Source organism: Uranotaenia lowii, chromosome 1 (genome assembly GCF_029784155.1).
Source record: "Uranotaenia lowii strain MFRU-FL chromosome 1, ASM2978415v1, whole genome shotgun sequence".
NCBI lineage: Eukaryota > Metazoa > Arthropoda > Insecta > Diptera > Culicidae > Uranotaenia > Uranotaenia lowii.
Genome location: NC_073691.1, coordinates 79597249 through 79615985, shown reverse-complemented (window position 1 = coordinate 79615985; position 18737 = coordinate 79597249). Strand labels below are relative to the sequence as shown.

The 18737-nt window shown below is 42.8% G+C and overlaps 1 protein-coding gene across 1 annotated transcript; it reads right to left on the bottom strand.

Annotated features, from left to right (window-relative positions):
* Nucleotides 1-7940: 7940 nt before the first annotated feature.
* Nucleotides 7941-13232, bottom strand: LOC129737541 (uncharacterized). The gene has a single exon (XM_055728704.1). The coding sequence runs from the start codon at nucleotides 13230-13232 to the stop codon at nucleotides 7941-7943; it is 5292 nt and encodes a 1763-aa protein (XP_055584679.1).
* Nucleotides 13233-18737: the final 5505 nt, after the last annotated feature.

Below are 18737 nucleotides of genomic sequence, written 5' to 3'. Positions count from 1 at the left end.
AAGGATTGAAAAAATTAAAGCTTTAACAAAACAATAAAACTTTTTCACTAACCTTCATCGGTGCGCTTATTCATCAAAGTTGTTATGTTCGACTCATACTTTGAGCACATGTAGAGGTACTTTGCCGCACTTGTGGCCGGGTGCACTGTGTGAGCTGCCAAACACGAGCCTCCAAGGTATTGCTCCGTTTGTGAGTGCTACGGCCGTGTCCTCGGTTGTTCCTAGACAGAACAAGCACAGCGTCACGGGTGAGTGATTCAAGACGATCGTGAACCATCATCGTCTGCCAGAGGTTCCTTATCGGGATGCTCCGCACGCGTGGCTTCTTTCTCTGCCTTGCTTCTGTCTCTGTCCTCATCACGTTCGTCGTTTGAATTTCTACTCGCTGTGGTGTTCTGTGATTCAATTCGGTGCTGGTACAATGTTCGCTGTGCCGTTTCTGGCCGCTGGGTACAGTGGATGACCTCAGCAATGGGGAAGGTGTCCTGCCTGTTTTGCTGATTCAACAATAACAATATACAATTTTGGTCGTTGTAGAACAGTCTGACGCGTGACCGACAGCCGTGAGTGCGGATCATTGATGCAATACAGGGAACTGGCCGTCGGGGTAGTAGTATCGAATGCTTCGATTAGTCCCCTGGACATCTTTCGCCATTCATCGATTTCTCTACCAGCCACACCAGAGGGGACCCTCGGATTCCAGCAGCGGTACTGAAACGCTTCCGGCGGATACTGGATTATGTGCTGCTGTTACCGCGAATGTTTCGACCGCGAATTCCCCACCCGGAACAGTAAACGGTGCACCTCAGGATTGAAGAGTTGTTTATTACTGAAAAAAATAATTGTAACAATAAAAAAATAGTTTATGGAAATCATAATTGCTTTTAACTTACATTTCAGCTGATGATTTTCTAAATAAAATAAATTCCGTCGTTTTCGCTACCGAAACAAAAAACACGCGCCATTTTTATTTGTTTTGAAGTCAGTAAAGACACACTCTGATGCATTCAGAGTTTTGTTTTAAGGAATATTACTGGTATCTTTCAAAAATATTTGTGTATCATTTTAAGCGAAGACGCATGAAAAATGGAAAATTTAGTCAAAAATAAGAAGATTTGGAAACGATTACTCGAATAGTCACTATTCATGTAATCAGAACAGAATAATATTGACGATAAGGTGTATGATATTTGATTATGCGGGAAGTTACCTGGTATGACGCAGATTGAGTGGGTCCGATGCCGACGCCAGCAAGGATACTCCAATCTGAAAACTTTCGCCGATTTAGTCTCCGCCATCCGCGATGCCAGGTAAATTTTTTGACGTTTCAGAGTTAGGACAAATGTATGGCCGTTTTCAAAAGCTTTCCAAAAGCTCCCTAACTAATCGAAACTTTTCTATGGAGGACATGGTGTCGCTAGTGTTTGCTTAATAACTCCCATTGGTTCCGATGCATTAGAAGTGGAGCACATCAATCGGATGCATAGCTGCAGCAAAGAAAATCCCAAAATAAACCAGCCGAGAGGGGACAAAAAGAACAAGGACAAAGAAGCCGAGGGTTTTCTACACACACACATTAGTGAGTTGGACAACAACCAGGAAATAGGCAGAGAAGAACAATCGTCCTCTTTCTCTTCTCCTTCCATGTCCATACAACACCAGCAGAGCCGGTTACCATGTCGTATCTGTAATCGCACGGATCACCGAACAAGATATTGCGATGACTTTGCGAAGCTTTCCTGGGAAAGTCGTCTGAAAGAGGTGGCCAGATGGAAGCTTTGTAAACTCTGTCTCAGTGAGCACGGTGTATCAAAATGTCGTTTTAAACACAAATGTAACATCGGGAGTTGCCAAGAATTGCACCATCCATTATTGCACCCACCAATCAACAGCGAAAGTTCAAAAGCTTTAGTCACGACTGATTGCAACGCTCACAGTGGTCTTCCTCAACAATCGGTGATTTGCCGGATGGTACCTGTCCAAATTTGTAACGGTGAACTATCGATAGACGTAATCGCCTTTTTGGATGAAGGCGCTTCGTATTCTTTGGTCGAGCGTGATGTGGCAGAACAGATACATCTTCGCGGTGAACCACAACCACTTCTCATCAAATGGACGGCCGGAATGATGCGCCTGGAGCGCGACTCAGAGCGAGTGCAGTTTTCGATTTCCGCCCGTGACTCACCGGAGCATTTTTTGCTGAAAGATGTGCATACTGTGGAACAACTGAAACTTCCGGAGCAAAAGTTGGTTTTCGCTGACGTCGCAAGAAAGTACCAGCATCTGGAAGGGTTACCCGTCCGTGATTACCAATGCGGTACGCCGAGGATTCTGATTGGCCTCAAACATCTTCACGTCTTTGCGCCTTTGGAATGTCGCATTGGAGCTCCCGGGGAACCAATTGGAGTTCGCACCCTCTTAGGATGGACGGTGTATGGTCCACAGGACTTTGCTGATTCTTCAGTCGAAATTCTAGATCGAGCAGATCGCGAACTCCATGCTAGTTCGGTGTTACCAAATAGTTATCCGATAGTCTTGAGGCGAATGACAACATTTGAGCGAAAGTCCAATGATCCGGAACATTATACGAAGGAATTGGCTGGAGAGTATCCAGAGGCGGTAGCGAAAATTGTTGATAACACTTGCGTCTCTCCTTACCTCGACAGTGTTGGTTCGGTAAAAGAAGCGGTCCCGAAGTGGTCGCCCACAAACTGCGACTGGAAAGTGAATCCTTTCTTGATCCTTCACTTTGGGAGAATTTGGACGGGACTTTTGAATTCAACCAAGCAGGCGATAAACGCTCTGGATTACGGTCGACGACTGACAAACAAAGCAATACTGATTGTGATGGCCAGAGCTGCGGAGATAATCAACTGTCGACGGACATACATTCCCCAAGAGTTGTCGGTTCTGAGAATGTTGGCTCCCAACCATTTCGTTCGTAGCTCTAAGGAACAGATTAAGGTGGAGAAAGCGGCCAATCTTACTGAGGCTTTGAGGGACCAGTATGAACGCTCTGTAGAACTGGCAGACATCCTGTGGCAATGCTGGGCCAAAAAGCATGTGCCGGTCATCGATCAACCAACGAAGTGCCACGCCGATAGCCACCCGTTTGCGGAAGGTGGCCTGGTGAACATTGCCGACGGAGACAACAAGCAGATCTTACTGAGACGAGAAGGAGTGATTCGTAAAGCTGAGATGTGTTTGGCATATAGAAGGCAGCTGTGCCGTCCGGTGGAAAAGCTTGCGGTGCTGGAGATTGGAGGTAAATCCAGTCAGGAACAGGACCCTGGACTACACACTACGAAAAAAATCTGTAAAATCACATCATATGTGATGTAAATAAAAAGAAGCATCATATATGACGGAATTTTCAGTGCTAGTTGGAAATTACATGCCAGTAAAATTCTGCAACGTGTAAAATTAATAATGTTGTAAAATTTTGCAACGTGTAAAATAAAAATAATGAAAATTATAAAATCACTGAATATTGGAAGAAAAACTTTCCAATGGTATTTTGTTTTGATTCATTTATTGTTAATATGATTCAACAAGGGAAGGAATTTTCTGATGTCTTAAAAAAATTAAAAACTTTCTATAATTAATATAATTCATTTTATTTTACAAATTTCATTAAGAGTCACATTCAAATACTTTTATTTTTTTCAGTACCGGATCCAGTAACGTGGAGCCGCTTCCAGTACCGCATCCACGTTTCTCGAAGATCTCCGGGAACCAACAAAACCGATAAACTTACTCACGGGTTCGACTGCTTAAACGAAATACATTGGTGCACGACTTGACTAACACTTTGTTAACATTTGTCTGTTCCTGTTCTTGACAGTCTATAATTTTACATGACATTATCACGTTCAGTGTAATGTAATATTGATTAAATTGAAATTCAATGTCCTCATCACATTCCATGTCGTGTAATTTTAAGAAATTATTATTTCAGTGTTATTTAGAGTTTTGTGTGACCAAAAAAAATTTGTAAAATTACATCACATATGATGTTACAAAAACGATGCATTTCATATGATGGAATTTTCAGTGCGAGTTGAATATTCCACGTCTGAAAACTTCAAAAGATGTGTAAAATTTAAAGACATGTAAAATATTAAAGACGTGTAATATTTAATTCGCACTGAAAATTCCGTCGTATGTGATGCTTCTTTTTATTTATATCATATGTGATGTGAATTTACATCAAATAATCGCGTTCCGTGTCAATAATATTTGTGTCCTACGAATTCAGTGCTGTTAAGGGTTCAACTTTTTTTTAATTTGTTAATTTACATCAATAAATCGCGTTCCACGTCATGTAATGATACAGGTTTTCAATTTCAGTGTTGTTAAGGATTCAGATTTTTTTTCTGTGTAGAGTTACGGTGGGGGCTATGTTGGCACCGCTGGCAACAATGAATCGAGCGGCGACGCTGCTGCAAAGCAAAGGCGCCGAGTTTTGTCAATCTGACAGATTTAGCAGTTGAAAGCTGAGGTCGAAGAAAATCATTACTAGTAGGAAATCCAACGCGTTCAGATCGTTGCCCCTAGAAGTAAATCAAACCTTTTAAACAAGTTTGTTAGTTTTCGCGAGTTTAGTGTGTCGGTTTATTTGCACCACAAAATCGTAAGTAAAACGATATTCCCTTTGAAAAACAGGTTACCTAATCTGAAATAAATTATAATTTAGGCGTGCCTAGCAGAAGGCAATTCAATCCTGTTCGGTTAGAAACCATTAAAAGAGAAAACCATTTAAAGTGAGTAAAACTCAATCATATCTCTTGTAAATTAAACTAAATAAAAATATTTTCTAGTTTTGAGCTGCGGCTACGACAGGCTACAAAAAGCGGTTTTTCTTCTATCCGAACAAGGACCTTGCTACCGATGGGGGAACCATACATACATACATACATAATGATTTTCGATAATTCGTCCATATTCATTGTTGATTTTTCCAGAATTTTCCGACGCAGGTCAGGTGGAGCTAACCTTACCAATTTATCTATCACGGCAATTTCTCTACTTTCAGCAGCTGTTGAACCAAATTGGCATTTATTTGCTTCGGTCTGTGCACGTAACAAAAATTTGTCAAGTGTTTCACCGGCATCAGGAATAAGGGAACCAAATGTGTAACGCTGAAGCATATCATGCCTTTTTGGAGCAAAATATCCATCTAGCTGATCAATGAGTGCTTTGAATTCATCAGTCTCCCCATTTTCCACATCATCGTTCTTGGGGGGAAAGACTCTCGTAGACTCGTTGAAGTTGGCGACCAGCAACAACAAGAAATATGTTTTTCAATTTTTTCCTTTTTTTCTTGCTCATAGCACAAGATATGTACGCAAACTGCTTCTTATACTCTTGCCATTTTTGACGTAATTCCGTTGACGGAATACTTTCAAATTCGAATGGCGGTATTTTGAGCAGATGCTCTTCCATGACCTAAAATTGTTTATAATGTTAGAGGATGAAAATAAAATAATAGGTTGCTATGGAAAATGCAGCCAGTTACTATGATGAGTGAGTTGCTAAGGCAATCACAGGTTGCTATGGACGTGATTGTTGATGAGATCAAAATAGATGCAGTTTTTGGATGTATTTTTTTTCCACTCCCAATGAAAATTTTCCCTTTTTTATTAAATCTTCTAAGGTCATCGATAAGATCTTCTTTGAGATTCCAATGACCTCCATCTCCTTTGAGATTTTAAATGTCTCCTTTGAGACTTTTACTAAATCTCCTTTGAGATTCCGACGATTTCTATCTCCTTTGAGATTTCTTATGGATCTCCTTTGAGATTCCTATGATTTCCATCTCCTTTGAGTTTTTTAACGGATCTCCTTTGAGATTTTTAACGGATCTCCTTTGAGATTTCATAGACGTCTCCTTTGAGACTCTTTCATTGGATCTCTTTTGAGATTTTGTGGTTTTTATCTCCTTTGAGATTTATTTTACAGGTTTCGTAGACATCTCCTTTGAGATTTATATTATCATTTTCTTTCCTTTTTCCCTTTCATTTTTTTTCACATGAATGGGCGATGGAAGCGAAAAGTTATTCTTTCTCTCCTTAAGAAAAACGCCTTTAGAACTGTCAGAAGTTGGGTGAAATTATAGCTGCATCCCACTTGCACTAATGCAAAATCATCACCCAAATTCGTCAGCGCTTTCATAGCCTATAGCAACCAAAATTAAGACAAATAATAATTCACTTACTCAAAATAGTCGTAAATTCCGTATTTTTCCTGATGCACACGGACGGGGTTCGCAACGTCGCCAATGTGAAAACTCACGATCTTCGAAATGATAAAGAATAAATAACTTTGTTCGGGCACGGCCGATGGGGGGGTTCGGATTTCGGGGAATTTCTTTCCGTCTCCAGTCGACGGCATCCACCAACACAGGAACTCCAGGTGAGTCGCACAATTGATGGCACAGCAGCTGATCGCCCCTTCGGGGGAAGATTTCGTTTGCACTTGGGGGTGTACGTTGATGTGTTGAAAACACTTCGCAATTCGATTGCGGTTCTACTACTATCACTTGATTTCGGATGCACTTATTGAAAGTCGCTTTATTGGACTAATTACTAATTTATTAGCGAAGTGAAAAATCCGTGTGTAGTATTCAACGTTACAATCTATTCTATTCTAAAAATGGCTTACTTTCTATTCTATGAGCGGTTTCATACTCTCTCGAAGAAAGCTTTTATGTTAAGAGAGAGTTATGCTTATCCTAGGGTACATATACAAATAGTGGTGTTTTCGAGCAAATTAATTACAGTGTCAAGTGAACATAAATTAGACACATATTAAAAACTAAGAGTATGGATGGTATTTCCTGACCGGTACAGTACCGATCATTCCGGCCACCTTGAAACTGCTGTTTCAACGCATTTCGGACCACTTGATTACGGCCTCCTCAGTCGGTTGGACCATGCGACACCGTTGGATCAGGGGACATAGTTGGACCAAGGTACCCGGCTGAACCAGGAGACACGGTTGGACCAAGAAACGCAGCTGACACGTCGCACATCGAGGACTCTGCTTCGGCACTGGTGCAGAATCTGTGAACATAAAAAAAAAGACCCGGTAGACCGAACGGCGTAGGGTAAGGTTATAGGAACGCTAATCACCTGTTAGCGCCCCATTAGCGCGTTGAGCAACGTTCGGCGTGCTCTACCGATCTTTGTAGATTCTGCTACCATGTGGATGTATGTGGGCGATCTCGATCGGCTATAATGCTGGTGAACGAAGGAACTGCGACGATGTACGACAGTGGACGGTCTGGAATCGATAAAAGACCCGGTAGATCGAACGATTTGGATTAAGGTAATAGGAACGCTAATCACCTGTTAGCGCTCCTTTAGCGCGTTGAGCAACGTTCGGCGTCCTCTACCGGTCTTTGAAGATTCTGCGTTGCGGCTTGGTACATGGTGACGGAATATTAATGGAGTAATGATTGAGATAGGATCTGAAATCAACGAAGACCAGGTAGATCGAACGAGAAAAAGTGAAATATTGGAACGCTAATCACCTATTAGCGCTCACAATGCGCGTTGAGCTACATTCGGTGTGCTCTACCGGTCTTTGAAGATCAATCTTGTTGAAAAAATGGCAGGCTTAACAGGGCATCTAGGGATCTGTAAACAGCAAAGATCCGGTAGATCGAACGGTAAAGTAGATATATTGGAACGCTAATCACCTTTTAGCGCTTGGAATGCGCATCGAGACACATTCGGCGTGCTCTGCCGGTCTTTGGAGATTGATCTCGTTGAAACGAACAATGGCTAGGCTCTACAGGACACATACGGATCTGGAAGCAGCAAAGACCCGGTAGATCGAACGGTTTAAAGAATAAATTTGGAACGCTAATCACCTGATAGCGCTCCATTAGCGCGTTGAGCACGTTCGGCGTGCTCTACCGGTCTTTGTAGTTTCTGCTAATCTTCGGTGGTTGTCGGGTCAACGTCTTGGATGCTGGCGGTGGGTAAGATGGCTATCCGGTTCACCGCTCTGACGACGTCATCACGCTTGGCTGTCTTCAGTCCCACAACACGAACAACTCCATCTCGGCCGGGATGAAGTTTTGTGATGCGACCTAGTGGCCACAAGGCTGGTGGTAAGTTGTCTTCCTTGATTACCACGATTTTTCCAACCTCCACCGGAACCGCCGATTTGCTCCCCTTCCTAGCGCGAGTTTGTAGTTGGGCGAGATATTCGGGATACCAACGAGCCCAGATACCCTGCATCCGTTTTGTGGTGAGCTTCCAATGGTCGAGATGGTTGTCGGGCTTTGCAGTAACATCCACATCGTCAACGGCTTGCAAGTTGGTGCCCACAAGGAAGTGTCCTGGAGTTAACACCTCGAGATCATCGGTTTCCGTCGGGATCGGGGTGATTGGACGTGAATTAAGGCACATCTCCACTTCAGCGAGCAGTGTGGTCATGTCCTCGTAGCTCATGTTCGTGTGTCCTATCTCACGTAGAATATGGTGTTTGGCAGACTTCACTGCAGCTTCCCATAATCCACCGAAATGCGGAGCTCGCGGGGGAATGAATTTCCACTGGATTCTTTCCGTTGCACACCAGTTGAATATCTGCTCCCTGTCTTCGCTGTTTTTCTTCAGCATGTCGTACAATCGGTGAAGAGCGTTCGATGCACCTTTGAAAGCTGTTCCGTTGTCCGAATGAATTTCCCTCGGGCGACTGCGACGGGCAACGAAGCGACGAAGTGCTGATAGAAAGGCGGGCGTTGACAGATCCGACACCAACTCAATGTGAACGGCCTTCGTAACGAAACATACGAAAATGGCACCATATGCCTTTGTTGGACCATGACGACGAATCGGTGACTTGATAAAAATGGGCCCGAAATAGTCGACTCCACACACAGCGAATGGACGATCTTGGATCACACGGGATTTTGGTAGATCTGCGGAGCTTTGCTCAACGAGGGTCGGCTTCTGCCGAAAGCATTTCATACAGCCATGGTACGTTTGGCGAGCTAAATTTCTTCCTCCATGAATCCAGTATCTTTGGCGAATAGTGGCAATCATCAGCTGCGGTCCAGCATGCAAAAGCGTTCGATGGTAATGCTCCGTAATAAGCCTTGCCAGTGGATGCTTAGCCGAGAGAACTGCTGGATGTTTGACACTCTGCGCAACGTCTGCATTCCTTAGGCGACCACCAACGCGAATAATACCATCATCACAGAGGAAAGGACGTAGGTATCGTAACTGCGACGACAGCGGATTTCTTGTACGTTTGGGGTTTTGGAACTCGGAGAGCTCTTCCGCGTATAGCTGTGACTGGGCTAATCGGAGCAGCGCACGATCTGCCTCGGCTAAATCTTCAGCTGAAAGGTAGACGATCGCTAACTCATTGGGTGTAGGGAACGGCGTAACTAGTTGATTTTTCCTCCTTATAGCTGCAGCTTGGAGTGCCTTGATGTATTTGATACAAGCGGCTGTTACCCGGTTGAGTCGCTTGAACGTTGAATACCGAGTGAACAGCTGGTCTGCAAAATCCTCTTTTTCGGAAACGGTGGCAGCTAAACTGACAGAAGGACTTTCTTCAGCGACCTCTGGTGAATCATTCTCCGGCAAAACACATCGTGGCCAATATTCCGATGACGACGACAGCCAATCTGGACCGTTCCACCATCGAGCTTGGTTGAGAAGATCGGAGGGCTGTAGTCCACGAGAAAGTTCGTCGGCTGGATTCTGCACTCCCGGGACGTGTCTCCAATTGAAACCTTCAGTGCCAGTCTGGATAGCAGTAACGCGATTGGCAACAAAGGTTCTCCATCGATGCGGTGGCGACCTCAACCATTGGAGGACTGTGGTTGAGTCAGACCAGAAATAAACGTGTTCTGATGACCCAATCGCGCCTTGTACCTTCCGGAACAACTTTGTGGATAGAACAGCTGCGCATAGCTCCAAACGTGCAATCGAATGTTTCTTGGCCAAAGGAGCAACCTTGGATTTGGAGGTCAACAACCGCACTCTGATTTCGCCAGCAAACTCGGAACGAACGAAGCAACAAGATCCATATGCAGCTTCAGATGCGTCACAGAAGAAATGGAGCTGGATCGAACAATCTGCATATCCGTTGACAAACCGAGGAATTCGAATATCGGCTAAAATGTAGAGCGTTGCATGGAACTGCTTCCACTCCTCCTGCAGCTTCGAAGGCAGAGGCCGATCCCAATCGTACGGTTCGTCCTTTTCTGATCTAAGTCGCCACAACTGTTGCATGAACAGCTTGGCCAGTGTTATAGCTGGCCCGACGAGGCCCAGCGGATCGAAAATCCTCGCTATGTAGGAGATTACTTTCCTCTTGGTCAGCACCGACGCAGGAAGTGGAAGGTTGATGTTGAACCGCAGCATATCAGTTCGAGTATCCCAAACTAGGCCGAGAGTCGATACCGATTGATCTTCGTTCAAGTCATGCAGTGGATCGATGGCAAGGTCTGCAGATGGAACGTCTACAAGAGCCGATCGGTTGTTAGAAGCCCACTTTCTCAGCTGAAATCCGGCAGACTGACACATCGCGGACATCTGGCGGCGTTTTTGTATAGCGGACTCTAGATCGTTGGCACCGGATAGTAAATCATCCATGTAGTAGTCATCGATGGCTTCGGCTGCGACTGGGAACCTATCTCCTTCATCAATGGCTAGCTGCTTCAAAACACGAGTTGCCAGGTACGGAGCTGAAGCGGTTCCGTAAGTAACGGTGCGGAGTTCGTAAGTATCCAACGGTTCAGAAGGGTTCTCCCTCCAAAGGATTCGATGAAAGGGCTGATCATCGGGATGTAAATTAACTTGACGGTACATTTTTTCAATGTCCGCCACAAGAGCGATGGCCTTTGTACGGAATCGAAGGGTGATGGACAGCAGATCCTGTTGGACGACCGGACCGACGAGCAGCATATCGTTCAGCGAATACCCGGATGTGGTCTTGCAAGAAGCGTCGAATACCACGCGTACCTTGGTGGTTGTGCTGGCTTCCTTGAAGACCGGGTGATGTGGCAGATAGCAGTGTGGTTTGTTATCGACGACAGGATCTATCTTAAACATGTGTTCAAGTTGTGCGTATTCTTCGATGAATTTGTGGTAGGCCATTTTGGTGGAGTCATCTCGCTGTAGGCGGCGTTCTAAGCTGTAGAACCGGCGAATTGCGATCATGCGAGAGTCTCCAAGGGTGATCTGGGAATCATCAGTCCGGGGCAGCCGTACGACGTACCTTCCATCGTGATTTCGAGTGGTGGTGCTGGCAAAAATCTCTTCGCACTTCCGTTCTTCTGCTGAGAGGTTTTGGCCTTCATCGACGGTGTCCAGCTCCCAGAAACGTTCCAGAGTACAGTCCAAGTTCTGGTCAACGGCGGAGATGTAGCACGTTCGTGGTGCGGTGGTGGAGCCGGTCGTTACCTTGCCGGAAACTGTCCAGCCAAAGTGTGTGTCCACCAAGAACGGGAATCCGTTGCCAAGAGATTGGCGAACGCCGGTGTGGAGCTCGTGATAGCACTCTCCACCGATGATTATATCGATCGTAGCTGGAACATTGAAATGGACATCCGCCAAAGGCACTTCAGGAATGTTCCACGTAGATGTGTCGATAGGTATTGTGGGCAGATTTGATGTCGGCTTCCTCATAACTAGAAAATCGAGTGTGGTGGAGAAGTCACTGTTCCTGGAAACTATCTTGGCCGTTAGCTGGTGCTTGATGCGCTTGACGGACTCTCCTATTCCCGCAACTGAGATGTCCACGGGGCTTTGTCTAGTGGCGAGCTCGTTCGCCAGCTTCTTCGTAATAAAGTTAGACATCGCTGCAGAATCCAGAAGAGCGCGTGCTGGAATTTGCCTTCCATACCGATCGACCACTAGAAGCGCAACTGTTTCCAGTAGAACCGTCGAGTTGGAATGCACAGATAAGTTGATTGCTGGCGGGCTGAGTGAACCACTGGTGCCTTGAATCGCCGACGTGGGTTGCGGGGCTGGTTGATCGTGCAACATAGTGTGGTGCTTAGCTTGGCAGTTTCTACAAACAAACTTCGACTTGCACGCTCGTGCCTGGTGATTTGAACGGAAGCAGTTTCGGCAAAGACTGTGCCTCGTAACTAGTTCTCGCCGCTGGGAGATCGACAGCTTCTTGAATGCTGGACACTGGTGCAAAGGGTGCGTTTTGGAACAACAGTGACACTGTTGTGTGCTGGATTGTGACTCGGATGTTGCTGCGTTGACGACGGATTTGATCGCTGACGGCTTCTTCGGTGTTTGTCCGGCCACCCTGGAAACAGTCAACACTGTTGAACGGTGCTGCAGATCACTGGCAACGGATTTCAGCATTCGAACATGTTGGATCAAAAAATCGATGAGCTCGTCGTATTTTACTTCGTCCTTTTGACGAGTATCTTGCTCCCAAGCGCGGATCGTTGCTGCATCCAATTTATTCGAAAGAATGAAAATAAGTGGAGTGTCCCAGTGCTCTACTGGCTCGCCCAATTTTCCCAATGCCTTGACATGTCGCTGAAAGTCATCAACCAGAGTGTTGAGGTCCTGTGCTGACTCACGCTTTATCGATGGGAGATTGTACAGGCCTCGAAACAATTCCTTCCTGAGAAACCGTTTATTATCGTACCGCTTCTTCAGTGCATCCCATGTCGACGAATAGTTGTCCGCTTGGATGTCCACAGACTCAAACGGCTTCTTAGCTTCTCCCTCCAGTGACTGTAGAAGATATTGCAGCTTGTTCACGATCGGAATATCTTCGTTGCAGTGGATCATTGAGATAAAGTTATCACGAAACGAGATCCAACGCGACTCATCTCCGCTGAACTTCGGCAGATCGATTTTCGGCAAACGATGGTGGAAACTAGCAGACATGTTGTGTGAAGACGATGCGTGCATGATCGTCGAACTCAACGGATGCTCCCTACTTTCCAGTTTGGACAGCAAAAAACCTTTCGCCCTGCAGAATCGATCCTCAAAATCCGCCCGAAACTCTAGATGACCTTCAAACCTCTCTTCGTGATCGCCCAGCTCAATATCATTCTGCACGTTCAGGAACAGCTCGTTGCACTTGTTTAGCGCCTCCAAACGCACCGCAACCTGGCAACAATCCCGTTCATAGGTGTACTCCGCAATGAACTTCTCCACCACATCTCGCTCGGCACACGCTCGTCGTCGCGTCAGAAGGTCCGCTGCTAATTTCTTCTCCGCCTTGCTAGCCATATTACCACCACTCGAATCACACTTGTTGACACCAAAAATACCGGACACACCACCAATGATTGACTTTCGGATATTTTCTCGCAAATAGAATTCCCAAATTTATTTTTATTTTGTAGATGTTGCTATCTTTTTGGACCGTACTGTAGTCAGCAACTCGTATGAACAGCACCCAGCAATGTTGTAACACAACTGTTACGATTTGAAACCAAAAGTGATTTGCAATTTCTCCAAAAAATGTAGTTTCCGAAGTGTCGCTATTATTTTGACCGACACTGTAAAGTGCAACAGGCTAAATGCACTTGCAATTCGTTCTACAGCACGCCTTTATTTATCCAATGCAATTTCTCCTCAAAAAGTTTTATTTAAAAAAAACTTGTTCCAAAACTTTTGTGCTCCAGTGTAAAACCTCAAAATTTTGTGAGACAGTGTAATTGCCGTTTGTTTTGGTTCTAATAAATATCAATCACCAACTTGATTCTAATTGCTGCTGTTGCAATTGCAATTATTGGACAAATTTATGTTGGCCAAGTGAATAATGGGCCTGAATATTATATTCACGGTGAGTATATCACAAAATGGCCTACCTTGATGTGATTGTACAAACCACAGCTGCTACTGCGCTTCCGAAGATGGCGAATGTTGGATTCCAATGCTGGTCCAGATGAGCTTCTGTCCTCGAATCCGGCTACGAAGGACCAAATGTTCGGGCACGGCCGATGGGGGGGTTCGGATTTCGGGGAATTTCTTTCCGTCTCCAGTCGACGGCATCCACCAACACAGGAACTCCAGGTGAGTCGCACAATTGATGGCACAGCAGCTGATCGCCCCTTCGGGGGAAGATTTCGTTTGCACTTGGGGGTGTACGTTGATGTGTTGAAAACACTTCGCAATTCGATTGCGGTTCTACTACTATCACTTGATTTCGGATGCACTTATTGAAAGTCGCTTTATTGGACTACCCGCATAATTAAAAACAGTTGGGGATATAGTACTAACTATTAACTTAATATATTGGTAGCAGTACCAGTATGAAATATCTTCCAAGTATCATTTCATTATACATGTTCAAAATTTTATTACCTCAATAAATTATGACAGGATCGTATCAGTGACAGTGACAATATGATATATGATTTAGTAAGTATAGTATAATAAGAGAATAAAAATTTGCAACCTTTGAATATTGTCTCTGGACCTTATCCAGGACTCTAACAGTGTACGACAAAGTTTCCTTATATTTTCTTAGCATTAGACATTAAATTAAAAAAAAAACAACATTGACAACATTGTATGAGTTAGACAAGTCGTTATCATTTCACCTCTTGCGGATAATAACTAATATTGTTATTTTAAGATGTAGTTGTGAGCTTATGCATTTTTTCGCTCTTGGGTTCAGCATCTGCTAATTTTCACTTCACTTCGTTAAAATTTGTGTCGGCAACCCCACGCCAGGTTCGGAACTGAAAACTGTGTTCAAAATGGCTCCGAAAAAAAAGAATCACGCTGAGAAAAACACACAGAACGCGAAAAGTAAGTAAAACTATATTATATTATCGATAAAAACTAGTGAGATTAAATAAAACTAATGAAATTACAGAAACAAAGATCTCTGCTGAGCGGAGAGCGGAAAAAAAATCTACTGAAAGGCTGAACAATGCAGATCTGCACAAATAGGTAAGATTGTATAATCCATGTATAATATCAGAAATAAAAAATAAAAATCTCAACATTTAAATTTTTTAATTTTATTTTATTTTTTGTGGGAAAGAATTGGAACTATATTGGTTATGGTACAGGGAAGCTCTTTTTAAAAATATTTTACAATATGCGGAACGTATGATTGAGCGTTATTTTTACTACAAACTACTATAAGCAAACTATATCCATTGAAGTTGATGAAATCTATGATTTTGTATTCCAACGTAGCTAGAACATTCAGGTAGATTGTTTTGCTCGCCAAAAGTGGATGATATTTTAACCGTATCCAATAATGTAGCATGAAATATTTGTTCGAAAAAATCGCTCTTTTTGAATGGTAAACATGCTTAACAGCCCTTTCCCCATATGGTACTTTAACAGATAATCATAATACAGATTGTTAATATGGTCTGTGTTATTGTACATATACTGTTCACTTTACAATAAACGATAACGTTTAGAGACAATATAGAATATTCTCTATATATTGTAATTGATTATGCGGGTAATTACTAATTTATTAGCGAAGTGAAAAATCCGTGTGTAGTATTCAACGTTACAATCTATTCTATTCTAAAAATGGCTTACTTTCTATTCTATGAGCGGTTTCATACTCTCTCGAAGAAAGCTTTTATGTTAAGAGAGAGTTATGCTTATCCTAGGGTACATATACAAATAGTGGTGTTTTCGAGCAAATTAATTACAGTGTCAAGTGAACATAAATTAGACACATATTAAAAACTAAGAGTATGGATGGTATTTCCTGACCGGTACAGTACCGATCAAACTTCTTGAATGAGAACTTGAATAGGATTTTTATTAAACAACCGTTTGGTTCGACTGACCATCTAATAATAATTTTCATCTGCCCGACTGCTAAGATTAGTAACTAGTCCTAACTACCACAACAGTCAATCGATCTAGTCAAGATTTCATCCACTAAGATTAGAAAAAGCAGCGGTGATAGAATACATCCCTGTCTCTTTCCAACAGTTACCGGTGGTGGTTTGGACAAGACACCGTCGTGCAAAACCTTACATGAAAATGTCTCGTACTGTGCTTCGATAACATGGACTAGTTTCTCTGGGACTCCTCGTCGGCTAAGAGCCGATCACCAGCAGAAGAAAGTCCTGGAATCCGTTTATTTGTTCCAGTACAATTCGTAGCGTTTGTGATGTGGTCCACACATGATTGTCCGGATCGGAATCCAGCTTGTTGCCGTCGGAGGCTAGCGTCAATTTACTCCTGGATCCTGTTTAGGATCACTTTGCAGAGTACTTTGAGGGTTGTACAGATCAAAGTTATGCCACGCCAGTTACCGCACTCTGTCAGGTCTCCTTCTAAGGACCTTTACGAGGATACTCTGCATACAGTCGGACGGGAATGTTTCAGTGTCCCAGAAACCAGTGAAAAGACGGGAACCCTGAGCCGGATGACCGGGGAAATTGCCCTTCATTGTCCCCCTCCAATATCTAAAGTACATTTCCACCAATCTGATATCATAAAAAAAATCATTATCAGGAATCGGACATCATTAGTGCCACTAGCTTTTCAAATTTTCTATTGAATTTACAGGCTAATTATTTTCCCTAACTTCATTATTCTTCAAAACAATTCACTTCAAGTACCCACCTCCTTAACCTTATTCAGCCCTGAATGGCTTCATTTCGAAGATGATCACGCACTTTCAAGACGTTCTTTCTATTCCTTTTGCCAAGGCTCAGAGCAATTGGCCGTGCGCTATGCTGTATGACCGTCAGGAAGTTCTCCTTGAGGCCTGTCGGTCACAATTGGACGAAGAACAGTGTGACTGAAGACTCTCAATTCCGGTTGAAATTAGAAAAAATCAACCAAGTAAAGCTTAGTTCTTTTAGAAATGGGACACTTTCTTTCGCTAATAATTTGTTAACTAGTAATCGGAAATTCAAAATTTTGACAGCATTTTGTTGCCTGTAAAAAGTACTATCGGACCTATTTTTTTCAAAATTTAGTTCAAGTTTACGCGTTTTTGAGATATTCACAATGCAAGAGAAAGAGAAAAAAATAATTTTGCACAGTTTCCTTCGAAATCCATCATTATCAAATTGATAGCTGACGAAACCGTTGATTATTCAAAGAATAACTGTGTGTAAGTGATGGAAAATTATGCAAACACTGTCAAAAATGTCTCCAAAGTTCAAATCATGCATTGGAGTGAAGCACATGATCAGCAACTACGATTAAGGGTCATCAAGGAAGTCATGTCTCATACATGAATTTTTATTTTTAAGTAAGCGAAAAACTAAGTGTAGATCGCTGAAATGTCCAACAATTTTTTCTCTGATAAGCAGAAAGTGTTGCCTTGTTATGAGTGACTCAAACCTTACCTTGAACAACCATTTTTTGCTAGTTCCAGAGCTCGTAGGCTGTATAGCCAGTACGGAGGCTATGGGACAGATGATTTCTGATGAACGACAAAACCTATGAAATACCCTATTGTAAACAAATTCCAGCGTTTGAACCCTATACCATGCCTGCTCGTGCAAGGTCCCGGGTATTTTAAAGTATGAAATACATACTCGCTATTTTGTATAAAATATAATGATTTGCCAAAATTCTGCTCCTGTGGAAAAAAACTTCAATTTTTAAAACGAAAATTTTTATTTTCGCTGTTTTTTAAAGCCTAAAAAGAGTAATCTTGTATGTACCCTTCGCAACTTACGATCTATACTAATCGATTATACTTTAAGTTCAATCTCATGATGGTTTAACTTCGTTATTGTAAGATTTTGCCAGCAGAAATTCCATTAATAACGCTCGAAAAGTGGCTCAAAAATAATGAAATTTGTTAATTCCGAAACAGCTGTATCCACTAAATTGCCCTCAGTTTCTTTTGAAAGAGAAGTTTTGGACCAAAAAGTAGCGGAAATTGAAGGAGGGGGATGTAGCCACCTAAAATACAAATTAGGCGGAGTTTAAGTTTGAAAAACTGATCAATATCATGACTGAAAAAGGTGTGCGCCAGCCGATGGGAGATACAAAGAATAAAGTAGATTTTTTTCTTACAAAAAACGATAAATATTTTTCAAATTTTTTCATGAGTTATCATAAAATTATTTTCATTTCCTTCATAGAAAGTATTTAGATCAAACGAATGGTTTCTGAGATACACGCATTCCTAACTGTCCCATTTCTAAAAGAACTAAGCTTTAGGTACAGGAAGATTAAAAAATATATTGCTATCCATCATTGAGGCAACCAAATAATAATTCGATAATCAAATTTGGAAAGAAGATTTAACCAAATCGAATGTAATGGCACAAATTCAACGAAATGTCCCGCTGTGCACTATGCGCCGATCATAACAGCATATTTTTCCGACCAGATTTCAAAGAACCAAATTCCCCACTGATTCGGAATGGGAAAACGGGAGCCGCAAAATACATCACAAAAAATTGGCACAATCGGCATTCTTCATTGTGCCAACAGCGTGCCGTCCTCTTATTAAATTAGCTGGACTCAATTTCGCATTTCATTCCTGTTTAATTATGCGACTTTTTTCCCTGCCATCATTTTTCTTTGCCGGCCACTCGACTCTGCACTTTTCTTAAAAGGCCGTCATCGTTTGTTTATCCTTGTCGTTTTATGTTTCCTTCTTCTTTTGAGATTCTCGGAATCAAAAATGAAGTAAAGAAGAAAATTTAAGAAAAATTTCAAAGGTTCAGGAGCAGTATTGTACCAGCCTTGAATCGTACTTAAGAAGAAGAATGTCCTTTTTTGAGCTCAGTTGGGACGAAGGAAATAAAGACAAAAAATTGCAATCTGGCC